At 39.2% G+C, this 18,643-nt stretch overlaps 1 protein-coding gene across 1 annotated transcript in view; it reads right to left on the minus strand.

Annotated features, from left to right (window-relative positions):
• Window positions 1-1,292: 1,292 nt before the first annotated feature.
• Window positions 1,293-18,643, minus strand: part of LOC126249098 (uncharacterized) — a 169,416-nt gene continuing 152,065 nt past the window's right edge. Inside the window, exon 3 of the mRNA XM_049950749.1 lies at window positions 1,293-1,590. Coding sequence (XP_049806706.1) covers window positions 1,293-1,590 — 298 coding nt within the window. The remainder of the gene's footprint in view (window positions 1,591-18,643) is intronic.

Consider the following 18,643-nt stretch of genomic DNA (forward strand, 5'->3'; position numbering starts at 1 on the left):
TTCCTATTCTGTTGTCATCAATAACCTAGGATCCCAAGTATTTGAACTGGTGAGCTCTCCTGAACCTCATACCATCTTTCTTAAGAAACTTTTCCCTCTCTTGTCTTCCTATCTGCATGAACTCTGCTTCATTTTAATTCATGTTATGGAAAACCTTCTGTGTGTTGTTGTCCATTTCCTGATACATTTCTTTCATCTCATAGTTTGATTCACTTAGTAGGACTGTATAATCTGCATATGTGAGACAACTGAAATTACTATCCATCTGTACTCCCGCACATTCCTGTTGCCTACAGTCCCTTATTACTTTCTCTAAGATGACACTGAACAAAACACATGAGGAAGCACTTCCTTTTACAAGAGCTGACTCAGTCTCGAGTGTTTCTGATGTGACCCCTTTGAAAGGCACTGCTGCCCGTGACCCATCCACACAAGTCTGCACCATTCTCACTAGCTTCTCACGGATTCTGAAGTCATTCAGTGCATTGTATAAGTTATTCCTGTGGATGCTGTTATATGCAGATTGAAAATCAATGAACAGACTGTAGATATCTTTATCAGATTCCCAGTGTTCTCTAAAAATTGTCTTAGGGAGAAGATGTGATCTATTGTTGATCGGTTTGGTTGAAAGGTAGCTAGACATTCCTACATGTTGTTCTCTATGAATGGTTATAATTTTTGGAGGATAATGATATATGGTATCTTGTAGGTTATATTCAGCAAGCTTGTACCTCTGTATTTATCAGATTCCAGTTTCCTTCCCTAGTTGTATCTCAGGCATATCATGTCCAATTTCCTTTCTACAGGCAATGTCTCATTCTTTCATATTAAACTGCAGCAGTTTATTTACCTGTAAGTGGAAGCTCTCACCTCTCTCTATGATTAATTCATATGTTACTTTACCCTCACATGAGACCTTGTTGTTTTTAAGTCTTTTCATTTCAATCTTGCCATCTTCTTCGGTCACTTCTCATTCTACATCATCTTTCCTTTCCTCTTGGTGTCTTCAGGTAACAACTTATCTTGGTCTGGGTGAACAAGATTTCTGAGAAGTATTCTTTCCATCTTTCTACAATTCTTTGTGATATTTATCAAGTTGCTGTTCTTTTCTCTAACAAAAAAGGTTAAGCTCTGAAATCTCTATTTTGGATTTTTGATGCACTGGAAAATTTTTTTTTTAAATTTTTGTTCAAAAAAATTTGTTATATAATCTCTTCTCTGTTCTCAGGTACTGCTTTGTCTCCCCTTCTAATACTGAAAAAAAAAATTCCCTTTTCTGATCATTCTCCCTGTCAACCAACCACTTCTCCCACATGTTCCTTCTCTTTTCTGTAGCCTTCTGAAATCTCTTGTTGAACAATCTTCTCTTCTTTGTTCTTTCCTTTCTTCCCAATGTATCCTCCACTACACTTAGTACCATGGACTTCATTTCTTTCCACTTTTTGTCCATGTTCTCCCTTGCTTCCAGGGTTTTTGTTTTCTATGGCATATTGTTCTGCAACTGCACTTTCCCTCAGGTTCTCAACATTCAGAGGAGGTTCTAATGTGCCCTCCTTCATTTTAAGCTTGTAGGTGAGTATCGTATTAAGTCTACACGCAACAAGGAAGTTGTGTGATGTGCAATCATTAAGATGTGACATCCATGACTCTATGGTCATAATGCTATTCCACCTTTATGTGATGTTTCTGGTTGGTAGGTCTTCCATCCGGTGAGCACAATGTCACATATGGAATCTCTGGTGTTCAAAGTAAGTCGAACTTACACTCTCAGGTTGTCTGAAGTGACTACATCATGCTCTGACCAATGTTACTGGTCTCGTCATGCAGACTGTGCCTTCTTATACTTGGTATATAGAATTCTTCTTTTTCCTGCTTTTCCATTAAAATCTCCCAAAACTGTCTAGTTGGTGTGCTCTCAACTGTTTCTTCTAGTTGCTCATAGAACTTTTTCGTTTGCTCTTGTGTTTTACTCTCTGCTGGAGCATGAACATTGATAAATGCAATGTGTGACACTTAGTTTCCTAGTACTGTGTAGGATATTCTTTTATTAATGGGTTGGAATTCTTTAACCAAATTTGCTATATTTTCATGTATTACAATACCAGTGTCCAATTCATGTTTATCTAGAAATCCACCATAAAATAGTATGTATCTATCTTCTTTATGAGTACCCTCACCCAACCATCTTGTCTCTTGTACTGCCACCAAGTACAGTTCATATCACTTAATTTCTGAGAACATTTTCTGGATGGTTCCTGGTCTGTATAGGCTTTCAACATACCAATATCTAAAACTAAAATTTTGAAATCGTAGTCCATATTTCCTTTGCATTTCCTTTCATGTTTACATACATGTCAAATGTAAGTTTGTGTTTCATAATTGTGATATCACATATTGATACCACACTACTGCTGTATCACAGTTGCTAGAATTTCAAGTTTCCATCTGACACTGATAATAGTCATGCAGGAACAGATGGAGCCAATGAAGCACAACTGCTCAGCCACACCTGCAGCAGCTCTGGACTGAAAATCTCACACCAACACTGTACCTGTGCCTAGTACTGTGATCTTCATCCTTGTTGACATTGTGATAGCTGGACTCTATTGCTAGATGCATCCTTTGTAAGGAGTCTTTGTTTGCTTGGAAAAGTACAAGTAAAGCAAAGCTTCTGTTTACTGTGTTAACTTGTTTGTGAATCATTTCTGCTCCTGTCCAGCTTTCCTACAGTGGCAGTAATTGCACCACTCTGTAGCCCACCTCTCCTTACTGTTGTGTGCAAAGTTCACAAGTAACAAAGAGCTTTTTAGAGAATTGGTTTCTTACTTCAATGCCCAACACTCCTCCTCTACTCAGCCTCAGGACTGGCAGTGGCAATTGCAAGGCAAGTTGTTTGTGCAAATATGCTAGTCAGTAATAATTTAAGAGTAAAGAGGACAACTCATTGAGAAGCAGAAGTGTGACATCAGTTAGGGGCACACACAAAAGAGAATAAAAACTTTTCTGGCTTTTGGAAGAAATCCTTTTAAGTACAAATACGTAGGTTGGAACTTAAATAGTGGCAACCCTGTTGTGGAGACACTATGCGATGGAATCTACTATTGTCACTGATAGCACATGTTGTTGACATACTTACCTTACCTGCAAGCAAATGGACTTGCCCATCCCATGTCAGCAGCATGTGCACAACCAAGAGAAACACAGTCACTTGTGAGCGAGCAGTTTAACGTAACGATGTCATTATGTTTTCAAAACAGGAACGATGGAGTAGGATCAAGATTGAATGTGCCAGAGGTTGTACAGCACGACAGAGTCATCAAGGTCTTCAAGAGGCATGCGGGGAATAGGCATTGCCATACAGAACAGTGGTACATTGGGTAAAAGCCTTCGATGAAGGTCGGCAAACAATGGCAGACATGCATCAGGCAGGTTGTCCTAGCGCCTCTGAAGAAGAAGCGCATGCTGTTGCCATGTTAGTGGATAGTGATTGACACCATAAGATTAGTGAGCTCACCCACAAAACTAGATTAGCGCATACGACTGTGCTTCACATCCTGAAATAATGCCTGAGCATGCGAAAAATTGCATCACGATGGGTTCCACATGACTTGACAGAAATGCAGAAATGGAGGCATTATGATGGTGCTCAGATGCACCTGGAGCACTATGAGTGCAAAGGAGAGGCTTTCTTATGCCACATTGTAACACTGGATGAGACATGGGCCACATCATATGAGCCAATACTGAAACAACAATCCAAGATTGGCATCATTATGGGTCACCATGAAAGTCAAAAGTGCATCAGAGCCCCAGTATGGTAAAAGTTATGGCGATACTCATGTCCAACTGTGATGGTGTTATCCTAATGCCTTACATTCCTCCATGCAGTATTACTGTTCATTTTTGGAGCATCACCTGCGACCAGCTTTGTGAAAGAAATGGCTACACTTCCTGCACAACCCACCCATCATTTTGCATGACAATGCATTGGCACATACAGCGCAAGCTGTGGCTGCTCTGTTCGTTGATGGGACTGGGAAGCACTGTACCATCCACCATACTCCCGAACTTAAGTCCCGGTGACTGATTTGATTCCGAATATGAAGGAACCACATCATGGCATTCACTTCAGAACTGTTCCAGAGATTCAACAGGCAGTAGACCACTGTATTTGCACCATCAACAAAACAGGCTCTGCTAACGGCATACTATGCCTTCCACATCGCTGGCAACGGGTCCTACACAACGATTGTGACTACTTTGAAGGACAGTAACAGGTGCAAACATGTAACTCTTTTGTATCGGTTGTGAATATATAGTTGCCACTATTTAAGTTCCAACCCTCATATGTACAGATGCATGTGCATGCCCACCTGTGCACCTAAACTGTGCAGGCTGGACACACAATGTCGAAATTTATGTTTGGCAGGTGGACCAGGATGGGGGTAGTGTCGGGTGGACTGTGTAGATGGGGACAGAGTTGGGAAGCTGAAGGAAGGGTCTGCAATGGTAAGCTAGTGGCTCAGATGGTGGCATCAGGTGCTAGCTAGGGATGCAGATGGGAGGGGAGGCAGGTACACGGCACACTGGTATTGGAACTGGTGAGGTGTGGTTTGCTTGGAGGGTGATGTGGGAGGGCTGACAGCACAGAGGATGTGGAAACTGTCAAATAGAGAGTTTGGGGTCAGTTGATTGAAAGAAATGAAGATTGAGAGGATTACAGGAACAAAGGTTGCATCATAGTGATAATTCGCATCCACCTATTTCAGAAAAGCTGTCGCTGGGGTGAAGGATCCAGATGGCAAGGGGTCATGAAGCAGCTATCAGAGTCGAGCACGTCATGCTCAGCAGCATGTTGTGCCATCGGGCATTCAACTTCATCCACAGCAAAAGGTTTGGTGATGGCCACTCACTCTGGTGGACAGCCAGTCGATACCCCCTCCTGAGCCACACCACTGTGTCGCATCCATCGTCCACAGCATCTCACTGTCTCCAGCACCTGTGTGCAACAGGCTTAGCACCCCTCACTCCTGCATTCCTAATCTGCACATATGCTGCCTCCCTCTGAGCCACTAGTTACCTGTTACCACCTCCCCCCCCCCCACCATCCCCCACCCTTCAGCTTCGTGCCTCTTTTCCCCCAACTCACCCCACCTGACATAGCCTCCACCCTCCTGATGCACTGCAGTCTCAGCATTGTGTGTCCAGCGGACACAGTGTATGTGCACAGGTGTGTGTGTGTGTGTGTGTGTGTGTGTGTGTGTGTGTGTGTGTGTGTACTCTGGCTTGTCAAAGGATTTCTCCTGAAAGCCAAAGTTTTCATTTTCTTTTGTGTGTGCCTATCGATGACTCAATGCTTCTGCTGTTCAATGAGTGGTCTGCTTTACTCCTAAATTACTTTCATTCTGCCAGAACTTTCCTTACTATAAATATACTAGTCATTTGTTTGTGCATTAGTCTATGCCATGAAACAGGTGCACTAAGGGCACAAGTCCAGTTTCCAGAGCACATCACAGTTTTGATATTTCAAATGCTTCATTTATAACATGCACTTAACTGCACATTGAAAGATAAATTTTTGGTGAATACTAATAAGTTGTGAGACAGTTACTTTCAGTAGGAAAAGTCAGTGTTACTGGCAGCAGACACATATAAAAGTAAAAGGGATACACTTTTTAGCTTTCAGGACTAATAGTTCTTCCCTGTGCTGATGAAGAGATTGAAGAAATCTGTAATGAGATAAAAGAAATTATTCAGGTAGTTAATAGAAATGAAAGTTAATCTCGGTTAGGGACTGGAAGTAAATGGTAGGACAAGGAAGAGAATGAAGAAAAATAAAAGGTGACTATGGGCTGAAAGAGGTGTGAAAAAAAGCCACCTGTTAGAATTTTGTATAGAGCATAATTTAACCATCAATAACATTTCATTTTAGAATTATGAAAGAAGATGTATACATGGAAGACACATGGAGACACTGTAAAGTTTCAGATTGATTATACAATGGTAAGAGAGAGATTTTGAAAACAGATTTTAAACTGTAAGACTTTCCAAGAACAGATGTGCATTCTGACTACAACTGATTAACTATTATGTGAAGTTTAAAATTGAAGAAATTGCAAGAAGGTAGGAAGTTAAGGACATGGGACCTGGATAAGTTTAAAGAACCAAAGGTTGTTAAGAATTTCAGAGGGAGCATTAGGCAATGATTGACTGAAAAATGGGAAAGATGTACAGTAGAAGATGAATGGGTAGCTTTGAGAGATGACATGGTAAATTCAATGGAGGATCAAATAGGTAAAAGACAAGGCCTAGTAGAAATCTTTGGATATCACATGAGATATTGGATTTAATTAATGAAAGGAGAAAATATAAAAATGCAGCAAATGAAGGAGCTAAGGGAATACAAATGTCTAAAAAGTGAGATTGACAGGAAATTCAAAATAGGTAATCCGGAATGGCTAGAGGACAAATGTAGGCCATAGAAGTAGATGTAACTAAAAAGAGACACTTGGAGAAAAGAAGATGTACGAATATCAACAGCTCAGATGATAAACCACTACTAAGCAAAGAATGGAAAGCGGAAAGATTTAAGGAGTGTATAGAAGTACTGTACAGGCGAAATGATCTTGAAGGCAATATTATGAAGATGAGATGGCAGAGACGATACTGTGAGAAGAATCTGACAGAGCACTGAAAGAGCGACATCAAAACAAGGCCCTTGGTGTCAATGACATCCTGTCAGGACTGCTGATATCCTTGGGAGAGCCATCCATGGCAAAACAATTACACCTGCTATGCAAATGTATGAAACAGGTGAAATACTTCAGATTTCAAGAAGAATGTAATAATTTCAATTCTGAAGAAAGCAGGTTCTAACAGGTGTGAATATTAGCAAATTATCACTTCAATGAGTCATAGTGGAAAAATGCTAACATGAATTCTTTACAGAAAAATGGAAAAATTGGGTAGAAATTGACCTTTGGAAAGATCAGTTAGGATTGTGGAGCAATGTTGGAACATACAAAGCAATACTGACACTATAACTTATGTCAGAATGTAGGGTAAGGAAAGACAAACCTTTGTTTATAGCTTTTGTAAATTTGGAGAAATCTTTTGAAAATGTCAACTGGAATACACTCTTTGAAATTATGAGGGTTGCAGCAATGAAGCGCAGGCTGCAAAAGGTCATTTGCAACTTGTATAAAAACCAGACAGTAGTTATAAGAGTCAAGGGGCATGCAAGGGGAGCAGTGGTTGAGAAACGAGTGAGAAAGGATTGTGGCCTGTTCCTGATGTTATTTAAATTGTACATTGAGCAAGTAGTAAAAGTAACCAAAGAAAAATGTGGAGAAGAAATTAAAAGTGCAGGGAGAAGTAGTAAAAGCTTTGAGTTTTGCTGATGATGTTATTCTGTTACGAGATAGTAAAGGAGTTAGAAGAGCAGCTGAATGGAATGGACAGTGTCTTGAAAGGAAACATCAACAAAAGCAAAACAAATATAATGGAATGTAGTCTAATTAAATCAGGGGGTGGTGAGCGAATCAGATTATGAAACAAGTCATTAAAGGAGTTTTGTTTTGATTTGCTATTTGGGCAGTAAAATAATCGATGAGGGCCAAAGCAGAGAGGCTATAAAATGTAGACTAGCAATGGCAAGAAAAGCGATTCTGAAGAAGAGAAATTTGTTAATATCAAATATAGATTACTGTTAGGATGTATTTTCTGGAAGTATTTGTCTGGAATGTAGTCTTGTATGAAAGTGAGACAGGGACGATAAACAGTTCAGACGAGAAGAGAATAGAATCCTGTTGCAAGTGGTGCTTCAGAGGAATGCTGAACCTTAAATCAAGCAATGGACAGTGCAGGTTGGAGTATCAATAACATTATGCAAAGGATATACTGCTACTTACTGTAAAGATTACACATTGATGCACATATGAACTTTATCTCTGACCAATCTGTTAAAAATAGCCCTGTTAAAAATGGCCAACTGTACCCACATGCACAATTACTTCTCCTTTGAAGGCCTTGCCTACAAACAAATCTATGTTACAGCAATGGGCACCTACACAGCATTATCATATGCCAAACTATTCATGAACCATCTAGAGTAATCCTTCCTAATCACTGAAAATATCAAACCCCTGATATGGTTCAAGTTTGTTGATGACATCTTCATGACCTGGACTGAGGGTGAGAACACCCTATCCGCATTCCTCCAGGACCTCAACACCTCCCACATTCACTTCCACTAGTCGTCCTCAACCCCACAAACCCCTTCTGTAATGTATTTTTCAAGGGCACAATATCTGCTGTAAGCTTATGTTTAAAATTATGAAATTCATCCTGAGAAATGCTGAAATTCCCCAAATGAGAAACAAAATCAAATAAGAATATTTTAACCCTTACTTTGTAACAATATTATGAAAAGGAAAGTTGCTACTCACCATATATCAGAAATGCTGAATTGCAAATGGACACAACAAAAAGACTGTCACAAAGAAAACTTTCAGCCCTTAAGGCTTTCATCAAAAATAGATGACAGACACAGTCATGTGAACTACAAGCTAGGCTGCAGCCATTGTGTTGCATTAGATGTGGGGATGACAACCAACAAGCTGGCTGTCTGCATGAGTGGCCACTGACAAACTGTGGCCCAGAAACAAGTGGACCACCCAGCTGTTGATCACGCCACCAAATGTGACATCCTTCATTCCAATTACTTCTTCACAGCCTGTGCCATACGGATCCTTCCCACCAAAACCAGCTTTTCTGAATTGTGCAGGTGGGAACCTTCTCTGCACATTCCCGTAACCCTCCTGGCCTCAACCTTCATTAGTCATTGTCCTCACCCATCCAGCCTCCCTGTTCCCATTCCAGCACTACAGCTCATTCCATCATCACACCCAGTCCCTTTACTTCTCTCCTTTTCTGCTACACCCTCTCCCCACCTCTCCCCTTCTCTTTGTCTCACATCTCAACTTAACATAGCTGCCCTACCCTCTCCACCTCGTCCCTGAGTGCTCCTCAGCAGCATTGCACTGTCTACCACCCCTAACCTATTATCTATCCCCCTTCCTGCCCCAGGCTCCTCCTTACACCCATCCAGTCGCCACTCTCGTCATGCACTGGTGATGCTGTTTGCAGTGCTCGCACCCCGCACGCGTGTGTGTGTGTGTGTGTGTGTGTGTGTGTGTGTGTTGGGGGGCCATGTGTACATGTGCATGCATGCACATGCTTAGGTGTGCATGTATATATATCATATATTTTTGAAGAAGGCCTTACAGTCCAAAAGCTTTAATTGTGACCGTCTTCTTGTTGTACCTATCTGTGCCTCAGCATCTCCACTACATAGTGAGCAGCGACTTTCCTTTTCTTAATATTGTTACATTCCATCCTGGATTTTCCATTGTCAGACTTTTGCTCCTAACCCAGTGCTGTTTCCTGTGTTACTATTTTCTTATACATAACTATAACTCAATGTGCGTCCTCCTTTCTCTTCTTTCCTGTATTTTTCTTGTTGCCTTACAAACCGTACTGCATGCTCTACTTACAAACCAGACTTTATCAACCATCTTGACCACACACAACAGAAGGCTACAAGACCATGCTGATTGTTGGTGCAGCATCTTATGTCCCACATTACTCCCACCGATGCATTAATCCTATACCTTTTAATTGATCATTCTCTCTGCGTCACTGCCAGCCACTGTGGCCAAACAGTTCTAGGTGCTTCAGTCAGGAACCAGGCGGCTGCTATGGTCGCAGGTTCGAATCCTGCCTCGGGCATAGATGTGTGGGTTGTCCTTAGGTTAGTTAGGTTAAAGTAGTTCTAAGTTCTAGGAGACTGATGACCTCTGAAGTTAAGTCCCATAGTGCTCAGAGACATTTGAACCTACTGCATCTTACACAAAACAAAAAGTGAGACGGTAACAATTATCTATGAGCATTAGAATAAGTAGTAACAACTTTCTTAGCGACATGCACTTCACAACAAATCAGACAGCTGAGATCTGTACTGTCCATTGGACTATCTTACTGGTTTACCGAGGCCTCGTCAAGACCTAGAATAGCACCTGATTGTCTGTTCTCAATAAGAAATGATGGTGTTCTAAATAAAATTTAAATTTCTCCAGACCAAATAGCGCTGCCAAAGGCTCCAATTCATACAAGATGTATCTAACCTCTGTTGCTGAAAGAACCTTTGAGCCGTAAGTGATTGACATACAGTCCCCATCAAATTTCTCTAACAAAACAGTACCCACTCTGGAACTGGAAGCATCTGTGTGGAAAATAAACTGACACTGAAAATCAGGAATGGCTAACATTGGGGCATTGCTGAGTGCTTTCTTCAAAGCTTGAAAGGCAGACTGTTGGCTATTAGACCATAGTTGGACAAAATTCAGCAAAAATCTCCTAAAAATTCGGCCATACTGACAAACTGGACAATTCCCTTTCTTATCCTGAGGTGTGGGAAAATTATAAAGAACCTTAGTGCAGTCATTGTCAGTCTTGACACTATTAACAAAAACCAGGTGACCTAAGAAAGATATCTCAGAATGGACTAAATTAACCTTAACAGGTTTAACTGTTAATCTTGTCTCCCTAAAATTGATTAACAACTGCTTAGATGTTTGAGGTGTTCATCAGAGGACGTGCTGTAAACAACAATATCATCCAGACCATTATACACACAATTAAATACCATCTTGTCCAAAACATTATCCAGCAAACATGATAAGATTGCTGCACCAGTTGATAACCCGAAAGGAACAGTGTTGAACTCGTACAAAATCCAGTCAGTGCAGGAGGCCATTTCTTGTTTTGACTCTTCAGCCAGAGGTATTTGGTGGTAAGTCTGATTCAGGTCCAAAGGTATGTCTGTTATATACATACACCATGTGGAGCATGTGTGAAGGTGAGGCAAGAGAACTGACTCCAAAACCACCTCCTCATTTAATATTCCCTTCGTCATTGGCCTTGGTGACTTAAAACCATGGGTGAGGCATATGGAGAAGTAGATGGTCTAGTGACTCTTTCCAAGGGAAACTTTTCAACAATCCTCCTCAGCTCTTGCTACTTGGTTGGTGACAAACAGTAAGGATGGCTTCATGCTGGGCTCTGATCAGTGAGTTGGATTCAACACTCTGTTCTATCCTTTGCTCCAAACTGGTCAGTCAAAATGTCCACAAATTTATCTAACAACTGTAGTAATCGCTGTGTGTCATCCTGCCCCGAATGTCCATCATCAAATTGGAACTCTCCAGAGTTCACATTATTGACTGCACAATGACGACCATGATTGCATAATTGAAAACACTCAATTGTACAAAACTTGAAGTAGACTTGTCTGCTGAATAGTCTGATAAAACACAACCTGTTCTTTTTATGAAATAACAACCCAACAGGAAATCAACAGACAGCTGTTCTGCAAAAAGAAGTTTAACAGGCCCTGAAAATTCCTGAACTCTCAAATTAACTTGCAACTCCCCTAGCAAGGGCAGCGATTGGCCATTAACACTAAGAACCTGTTTATTCAGTGACTTTAAACTTGGGAACTTAGGACATTGTATTGAATCATTATTTTCTTATAAACACCATCAAATGTAAATTAATGAGTTGTTTTGTGGCAAGCATAATGTTTTGATACATTGTTAAATATCTGTATGAAACAAAGTAAGAAACACACTCTTCAATTTATTAATTCATGCACTTTCACCCTTTTTGTTTTGGGAAATGGTGGTATATGGACATATGTTTGACTACCATACCAGCATTGTTAAAAATGTGTATTATAACCAATCATCAAAAGTATTATAAAAAGCTATTAAAAAAGGAATATTTGTTTGCATGCTTAAGAGTTCAAATCTTATATGTTCATCAGTTCACTCATCACTGAGATCCTGCAATCAAGAGACTCAGTGCAGGCAAGAATAATTCACACGGTATATGGAGGAGCATTCCTGCATCGACATTGTCACACTCAAGACTAAACACAATGGAATTAATGTGAAGATAATGACTCAGATTTGATAGGCACCTATGGGTTTACTTCTACTAAAAATATCATGCTTCATAGGATAGATCGACAACTGCAATGGTTGCAGTAATTATTTGGTACTGCGCAGCACTGGAAGCTGCAGTACGTAATGCAAATTATGTTTACAGGCCCTGAACGCAATGATATTAAAGGTCTGTTGATATTGGTAGAGTTCAACCAAGATCGTGCACAGATTCATAAATTACCTTCAGAGTTTTTTCAACTATTCTTTCCAATCAATTTTTCCAATTATTTAAGCAATTATTAATCCATTTCCACATATCTATTCAACATATATGCTTATTCTCAGTATACCAAGTGTAATTAAGCAGTGAAATGCTGCTGCTAGAATCCAACTATCCACAGACCAGTTCATGGTTGATGGCAGCACAGGTAAATGGACAGGAGGACTTACTGACTCCTCTTAACTTATTGCATCCTGCTGGCAATCAATCTCTTGTCTCCTCTGAACCTATCTCTGACACTTACTTTGCTACCACATTTCCCACATTCCTGGGCAAAATGTGTCTGATTGTTACACATGAAACAGTTTCCACCATTACACCTTTCCATCTTTGCCCATGATGCTGAGGGGAAGCACTGCCTGGCATAGTCCCTTGCTGGGTAGCAGCCTCTCATTTTTGGGAATCAGAGCTAGTACTTTCTGTATCTCATCCCACCTGATCAATGTCATAAAAGTACTTGGTCTCTTAGCATAAACAGCCCATGAATGGTCTTCTGGCCGCACTCCATCAATTATATTGCCAACAACCTAAGACTTGTCGATCGTCACACACAACAGTAATTGAGCGTGTCTAATGTTATCAGCCTAATGCATGAAACTTTCCAGCAGGGCTCAGTTGCGGTGGGTACTTTAGTGCGCCACAGAGATGCTGCACCAACTCATTAATGTTGCCTTCCACTGGCTGGCTATGAATCCTTAATTCATATAGTAACTGTTCACTATTTAAATGCCTGTCCCCGGTAGTTCTCTGGTTTCAACAGTTGAAGGCACAAGGGCCTGTGAGTACTGAACACTATCAGTATACTGCAGCAAGAGACCAAACTAGAATGTCGTTACACGTATTGCCAAATGCATTGAGGTTGACGGACATCATTTTGAGCATTTATTGCATTAAAGAGGTATTTACAGGTAATCACACTGTAACAGCATGCATTCTGATAAATGATAAGTTCACAAAGGCACATGTATCACATTGGAACAACCAAAATAAAATGTTCAAACTTACCTATTTTCTGTATTTTAATTTAAAAAAACCTACCTGTTACCAACTGTTCATCTAAAATTGTGAGCCATATGTTTGTGACTATTACAGCATCATCTATCACAAAGCAAGAAAATGGTCCAACTAAAACATTCATATTTCTTCACAAACTACACAAATATGTAATAAAAAATGGGGGTTCCTATTTTTAAAAAACACAGTTGATATCCGTTTGACCACTGGTAGCACCATCTAGCGGGCCAACCATAGTGCCATCTGGTTTCCCCCTTCAAGCTAGACAACTTTTGTTCTCTGCAGTTTTTCCTTTTGACACTTATTTCGTGAGATATTTGGCCTGGTCACGATCAATGTACCACCCTATATATTTCAAATATATAAAGGCAAAACATTGTTACTGAAAATCTCAATAAGTTGTTTACCAATTTACTTAAAATTTTTATGTAATACTATGACGAACATTAGGAAGACATGGGATATATATTTGTAATGTAGAAATGTGTATATGTAACATACAGGGTGTTCCATTTACATGATGACCACCTGTGCAGTGCAGTAGATGCCAGGCACCGAGCGCTCTGTTGTCCGGTGATCAGATGTAATGTCGCCTGCCTACTGCTGCAGTACGACTTGACTACATTTAAAATATAAGCAAATAAATTTTGTACTCACCCACATCATGCATGGGGATGATGGAACTGCCTGCCATTATTTTCCATGCATTTATAACATTTGCTCAAAAAATTATTCATCACGCGATGTAATTCTCTCTGAGATATTGAATTAATTGATTTTCCACGTGATATGCAATGTCATCAATACGAGCTTCTGTGAGCACTGTACATTGTCATTTACACTGCTTGTCTTGAACACTTTCCATTTTGTGGAATTTACTCACTAATTTGTGAACTGTATCACAACTCAGATCTTTAACACCTGGAAACTTCTGTTCAAATAATCTCGGAACCAGACTATGTAGGCACATATGAACTGTAAATAAACACTCATTGTGGAATTGAATAATTCGCTCTTGCCATTGTTGCATTTGCAGGCTTCACTATTACACTCGTGATGCCTGTTTCACTGCTTGAATGACACTGACCAACAAGGCGCATATGTCTGTATGGCCTTCAGGCTAAAACCCAAGAAAAGAAAAAGGTGTGGGGGGGAAGGCATAGTGCAGTCCCACAGGACCCATTTGAACAGCCAGCAGGTGCTGCTTCCATGCCCAGTCTGCTATACTTGGGGAGGTATTCATCAGATAAATGGGACACCGTGTATAACGGGGAAATATTCTTATCAAAAATCTGAAATAGTTCTCAACTGATTTACTTCAAACTTTTACATGATACTCTAATGAACATTCACACATACATAGGCTATATATTTTGTAATCTATATGATGTATGAATATGTACTTAAGATAGAAAAGTGAAACATTGTTAACAACAATCTCAAAAAGTTGTTGATTGATTTACTTCAAATTTTTGTACAGTTGTCTATTGAACATAAGGACAGATGCAGGCTATATTTTTTGTATACTTTTACACAATACTCTAATAAACGTTCAGATGGATGCAGATACTTTTTTTTCCTTCAAAATGACAATGTACAAGTTTTCTGTTAAAACCAACTACACGAAGAAAAATGATGAGGTATGCTATGAAAATGAGCAATTTCAATTTCCTTCCCACGGGCTGTTTCAGTTATGATAGGACGGTGTGAAAACCATTATGCAAATTGTTAATCTTGTATATATTGTTTTTCTTGAACATATTTTCAAACAAACTGTGCATGGGACAGTGAGCTGTTTTGTTTTCTTCCTCGCTGTCAGATGTATAAAAAATAGGACAGTTGATTTTATGACTTATCAGCCTATAACTAGAATACTATGGAATCTAAATCAGCCAAGATTTTGTAATCCTACCCATTAACAGATAAAAATGTTGCAAAATATTGTGATTTAAAATACTTGCCTCACAGATCCAGCAGTTGGAGAGACTCTCTCATCCCCATTATAACACTGACTCCAACTGATATAGAAACTCATTTTAAGCGACGTCAGTTCCCAATCAGTGTTTCATTTGCAATAACAATAAACAAGACAGAAGATCAGAGAAAGGGGTAAGATGACAGAAGAGTGGAGGAATGAATAGAGTGGTGAAGAGGAGAGAGGGGGAGAGAGGGGTGAGGATGTGATGAAGAGAGAGTGAGGGGAGAAAACAGAGACAGGGGGGAGGAAATTATGATGTAAATCCAATTCTATTTATTTAGCAATTGGAAGCAGTGACAGGTTTACCAGATTCCACACCCCCTCCCCCCTCTTACTAGGATCTAGAATCTCTCTCTCTCTCTCTCTCTCTCTCTCTCTCTCTCTCTCTCTAATATATTACATATGCAACAAAGAAAAGATACATACTAGCAGTAACAGACTGTTAATGTTATTCACCAACCTGGTCAAATTCAGATTTTCCAGCCAAAGCACTTTATGCCAAGTGCGTATCAGTGTGGCCTCATAAAACAAATATTTTTGAATTATATGCATGTTTAGCCTACTTCATACTAGTAAAATTTGTCCCAATTTTAAACTTATTTATTTAAACATGTTACAGTTTGGAAACTCTGCTGAGTCACCATATCCAAAGATACTCAAGAAACCTCAGTATGACAATGAAACATGTGATTGGATTGCACTACACAACTTGTATCAGGCTCATAGGTATTGACTTTGGGAAGCTTACACGTACAAAGTTGAATCCACAATTACTTGGAAAATTAGGTACATAACTATAACCACATTGAAGAACAGTATTTAAGGAACACTTAAAAAGCCTTACAACTATGGCATCTAAGTAAATAATGGGCCAAGTGCCAAAAAATCTGATTTAGAGATAATCAACAAAATGTGTATAGCACTTCAACAAAAGCAGTATAAAAGTTGGGGATCTCTATACAAACACAAAAACTATACAGGGTGCTTGTCAAATATGTGTTTTTATTCTATGTTAATTGATTTAAGAACAAAATGATACAAAATTTGAAGAAAATGAAACGTTCTGTTTGGAGTGGGTTTAACATAAATAATGATACAAGTGCCATCATGTCCATTTTCACTCATTTCACAAGTTTCTCATAAAACCACTTATTCTCCTCTTTTTGCAAAAGGTATCACTTTAGCTAAATCCATTCTCTTTTCTTCATACAGCCTACATTCACAGTGTAGTATTTCCAATTGCATGTGTTGAAGATCAGAAGGCTTAACGTTTCTCTTCAAGATTTAATATTTCTTGAACTCTTCAGTTTTACTAAGAGTTGATAAAACTTGCAGTGCCCCAGGCCATTCAGCTGTCAGTCTGATCCATTGTCTTTTGAAATATGCACGTTGAAGAGATTCATATATTTTTCAGCAGTCATAAAAATCTGTTTATTGCATAATAGCCACTATTAATGGTGTTGCGTGCATAGCTTCAGTGATGAGGCGAACTAAATGTTTTGGAATTTCACACAGTTAGCCTCTTTCATTTCTCAATGTGAGGAAAATCACGATTGCATGACATAAGAGTGACCTTTCACCAAAATCTTGTTTTCTATTTCCATAAAGTAATCCTTTGCTGTAAGGTAAACCCACATAAACATCATCATCTGTTTTTTTTGTTCTGCCCACAGTGGTTGTTACTCCACATTATTAGTTTCTCTTTACAAGTAAGTGTCGAAGTAAAAGCTTTGTGCACACAGGAAGCAGTTTCATTCCAAACCCTGCCACATACGGCCTCATGCCAGAGAAACATGTGACCGGTTTGATTATCACTAAGATGAAGTTGTAATTTGAGAGCTGTTGTAAATAGTACATTCATTGTGCCTTGATGAAGGAAGAGAAATCAGATTTTGCAAATCCATTGCAGCTCTACATACTTCCAAGTTAGGCCCTTGACTCTTGATTGTGTCAGCTTTCATGGAATCCATGGCTTTCTTTGCTATTCAGTGATAGCGTTATAGCTGCAGTTTATTGTCTTTATCACAGGGATCACACCTCAACTTGGTTTTAAGGTGGTCACATGTAGAACAAGTGTCACTTGACAAATGATGAAATTTCAGCTTGGGGAATTTGTCTTTAGAGACTGTTGCATAGAAGCGGTAAGTGATGTTAATGTCTTCATGTTGCATTTGAAATTCCTTAAATAAACGATTAACAGTCAGGTCTTAAGTATTGTTTGTCACACAACTTTTCCCTTGAATAGTAGCTTTCTTGTCTTGGCATGGCATTAATTTGAGCATCAACCAGCTATTCATATTCTTATGTATATTTCTGGTGTTTTGTCTTATTTCCTCACTTTTCTTCATATACAATCTCACCACTCTGCTTCAACTGTGTTAATGTCTGAACTCTTCCTTTGTTCAAACAAAGAACCTCAATAAATGTTCCTTTACATACTCTTATTACATTTCTCCACCATCAGGCAATATGTAACACATAGTTATATTCTTATTATTGGGTATGACAAGTCATTTTGCTTCACTGTATCATTTAGTGAGTATAATTCCTTAAACAACCTGTTTATGGTCATATGAAAGGTGCCTGCATCCAAACTGACATTTACAGGAGACCTGAAAGATTGAAGCAGTATATATAATATGTTTAAATCAACATGCCTAGGTATTTGCAGGTAAGTAAATGACTTCATTCAAGTAGTTAGCTATAACCTCATAATCAGAATGCTTTTTGTCCATACAAAATTTGTTTCAATAACAAATTAAACGAATTAAAATACTAGAACATAACTTATGCAGATTCCAACCCCTGTAATAAAAATTAAAAAGGCAATCAAGGCCTACCTGGTGCTTGGGAGCCTCTTTAGCTGGAACCACAGTGCTGTCTTTTCGAGTATATTCCTTTCCTTTGCTGCATAATTTCTTCCTTTCACTCTGAGCACTACCTTCACCTTCCTTCGCACATTTTGGTGCAGTTTTCCTTTCCATTTTTCAATATTGTGTATTGTTTATATGTAATAATTACTTCACCAGTGTCCTACTGTTGCAATCAAACCACAGCGCTACTTCAATTGTCAGCAGTTCACTCAAGTACGTGCCAAGACAATAACATAGAACTGACGGCACATGACTTGTTATTTGAACATCGATGTTTGTGTTAGACGCGAGTGCCATCCTGTAACAGCTGTAAAAACTGTTTCGCACTGTTCTGGCAGTTGTATCAGAATATATGTTATTGGCGTTGGCGGTTACAGTGGAATTTCACCTGTAACTAAAATTTTAATTTTTTGGCGTTTGATCCATTATTTACTTACATGCCATACTATTACGTGCCTTTGAACCAGTGATTGTTCACATATTTAAAAAAATG

This window comes from Schistocerca nitens, chromosome 3 (assembly GCF_023898315.1).
Source record: "Schistocerca nitens isolate TAMUIC-IGC-003100 chromosome 3, iqSchNite1.1, whole genome shotgun sequence".
In the NCBI taxonomy this organism is placed as follows: domain Eukaryota; kingdom Metazoa; phylum Arthropoda; class Insecta; order Orthoptera; family Acrididae; genus Schistocerca; species Schistocerca nitens.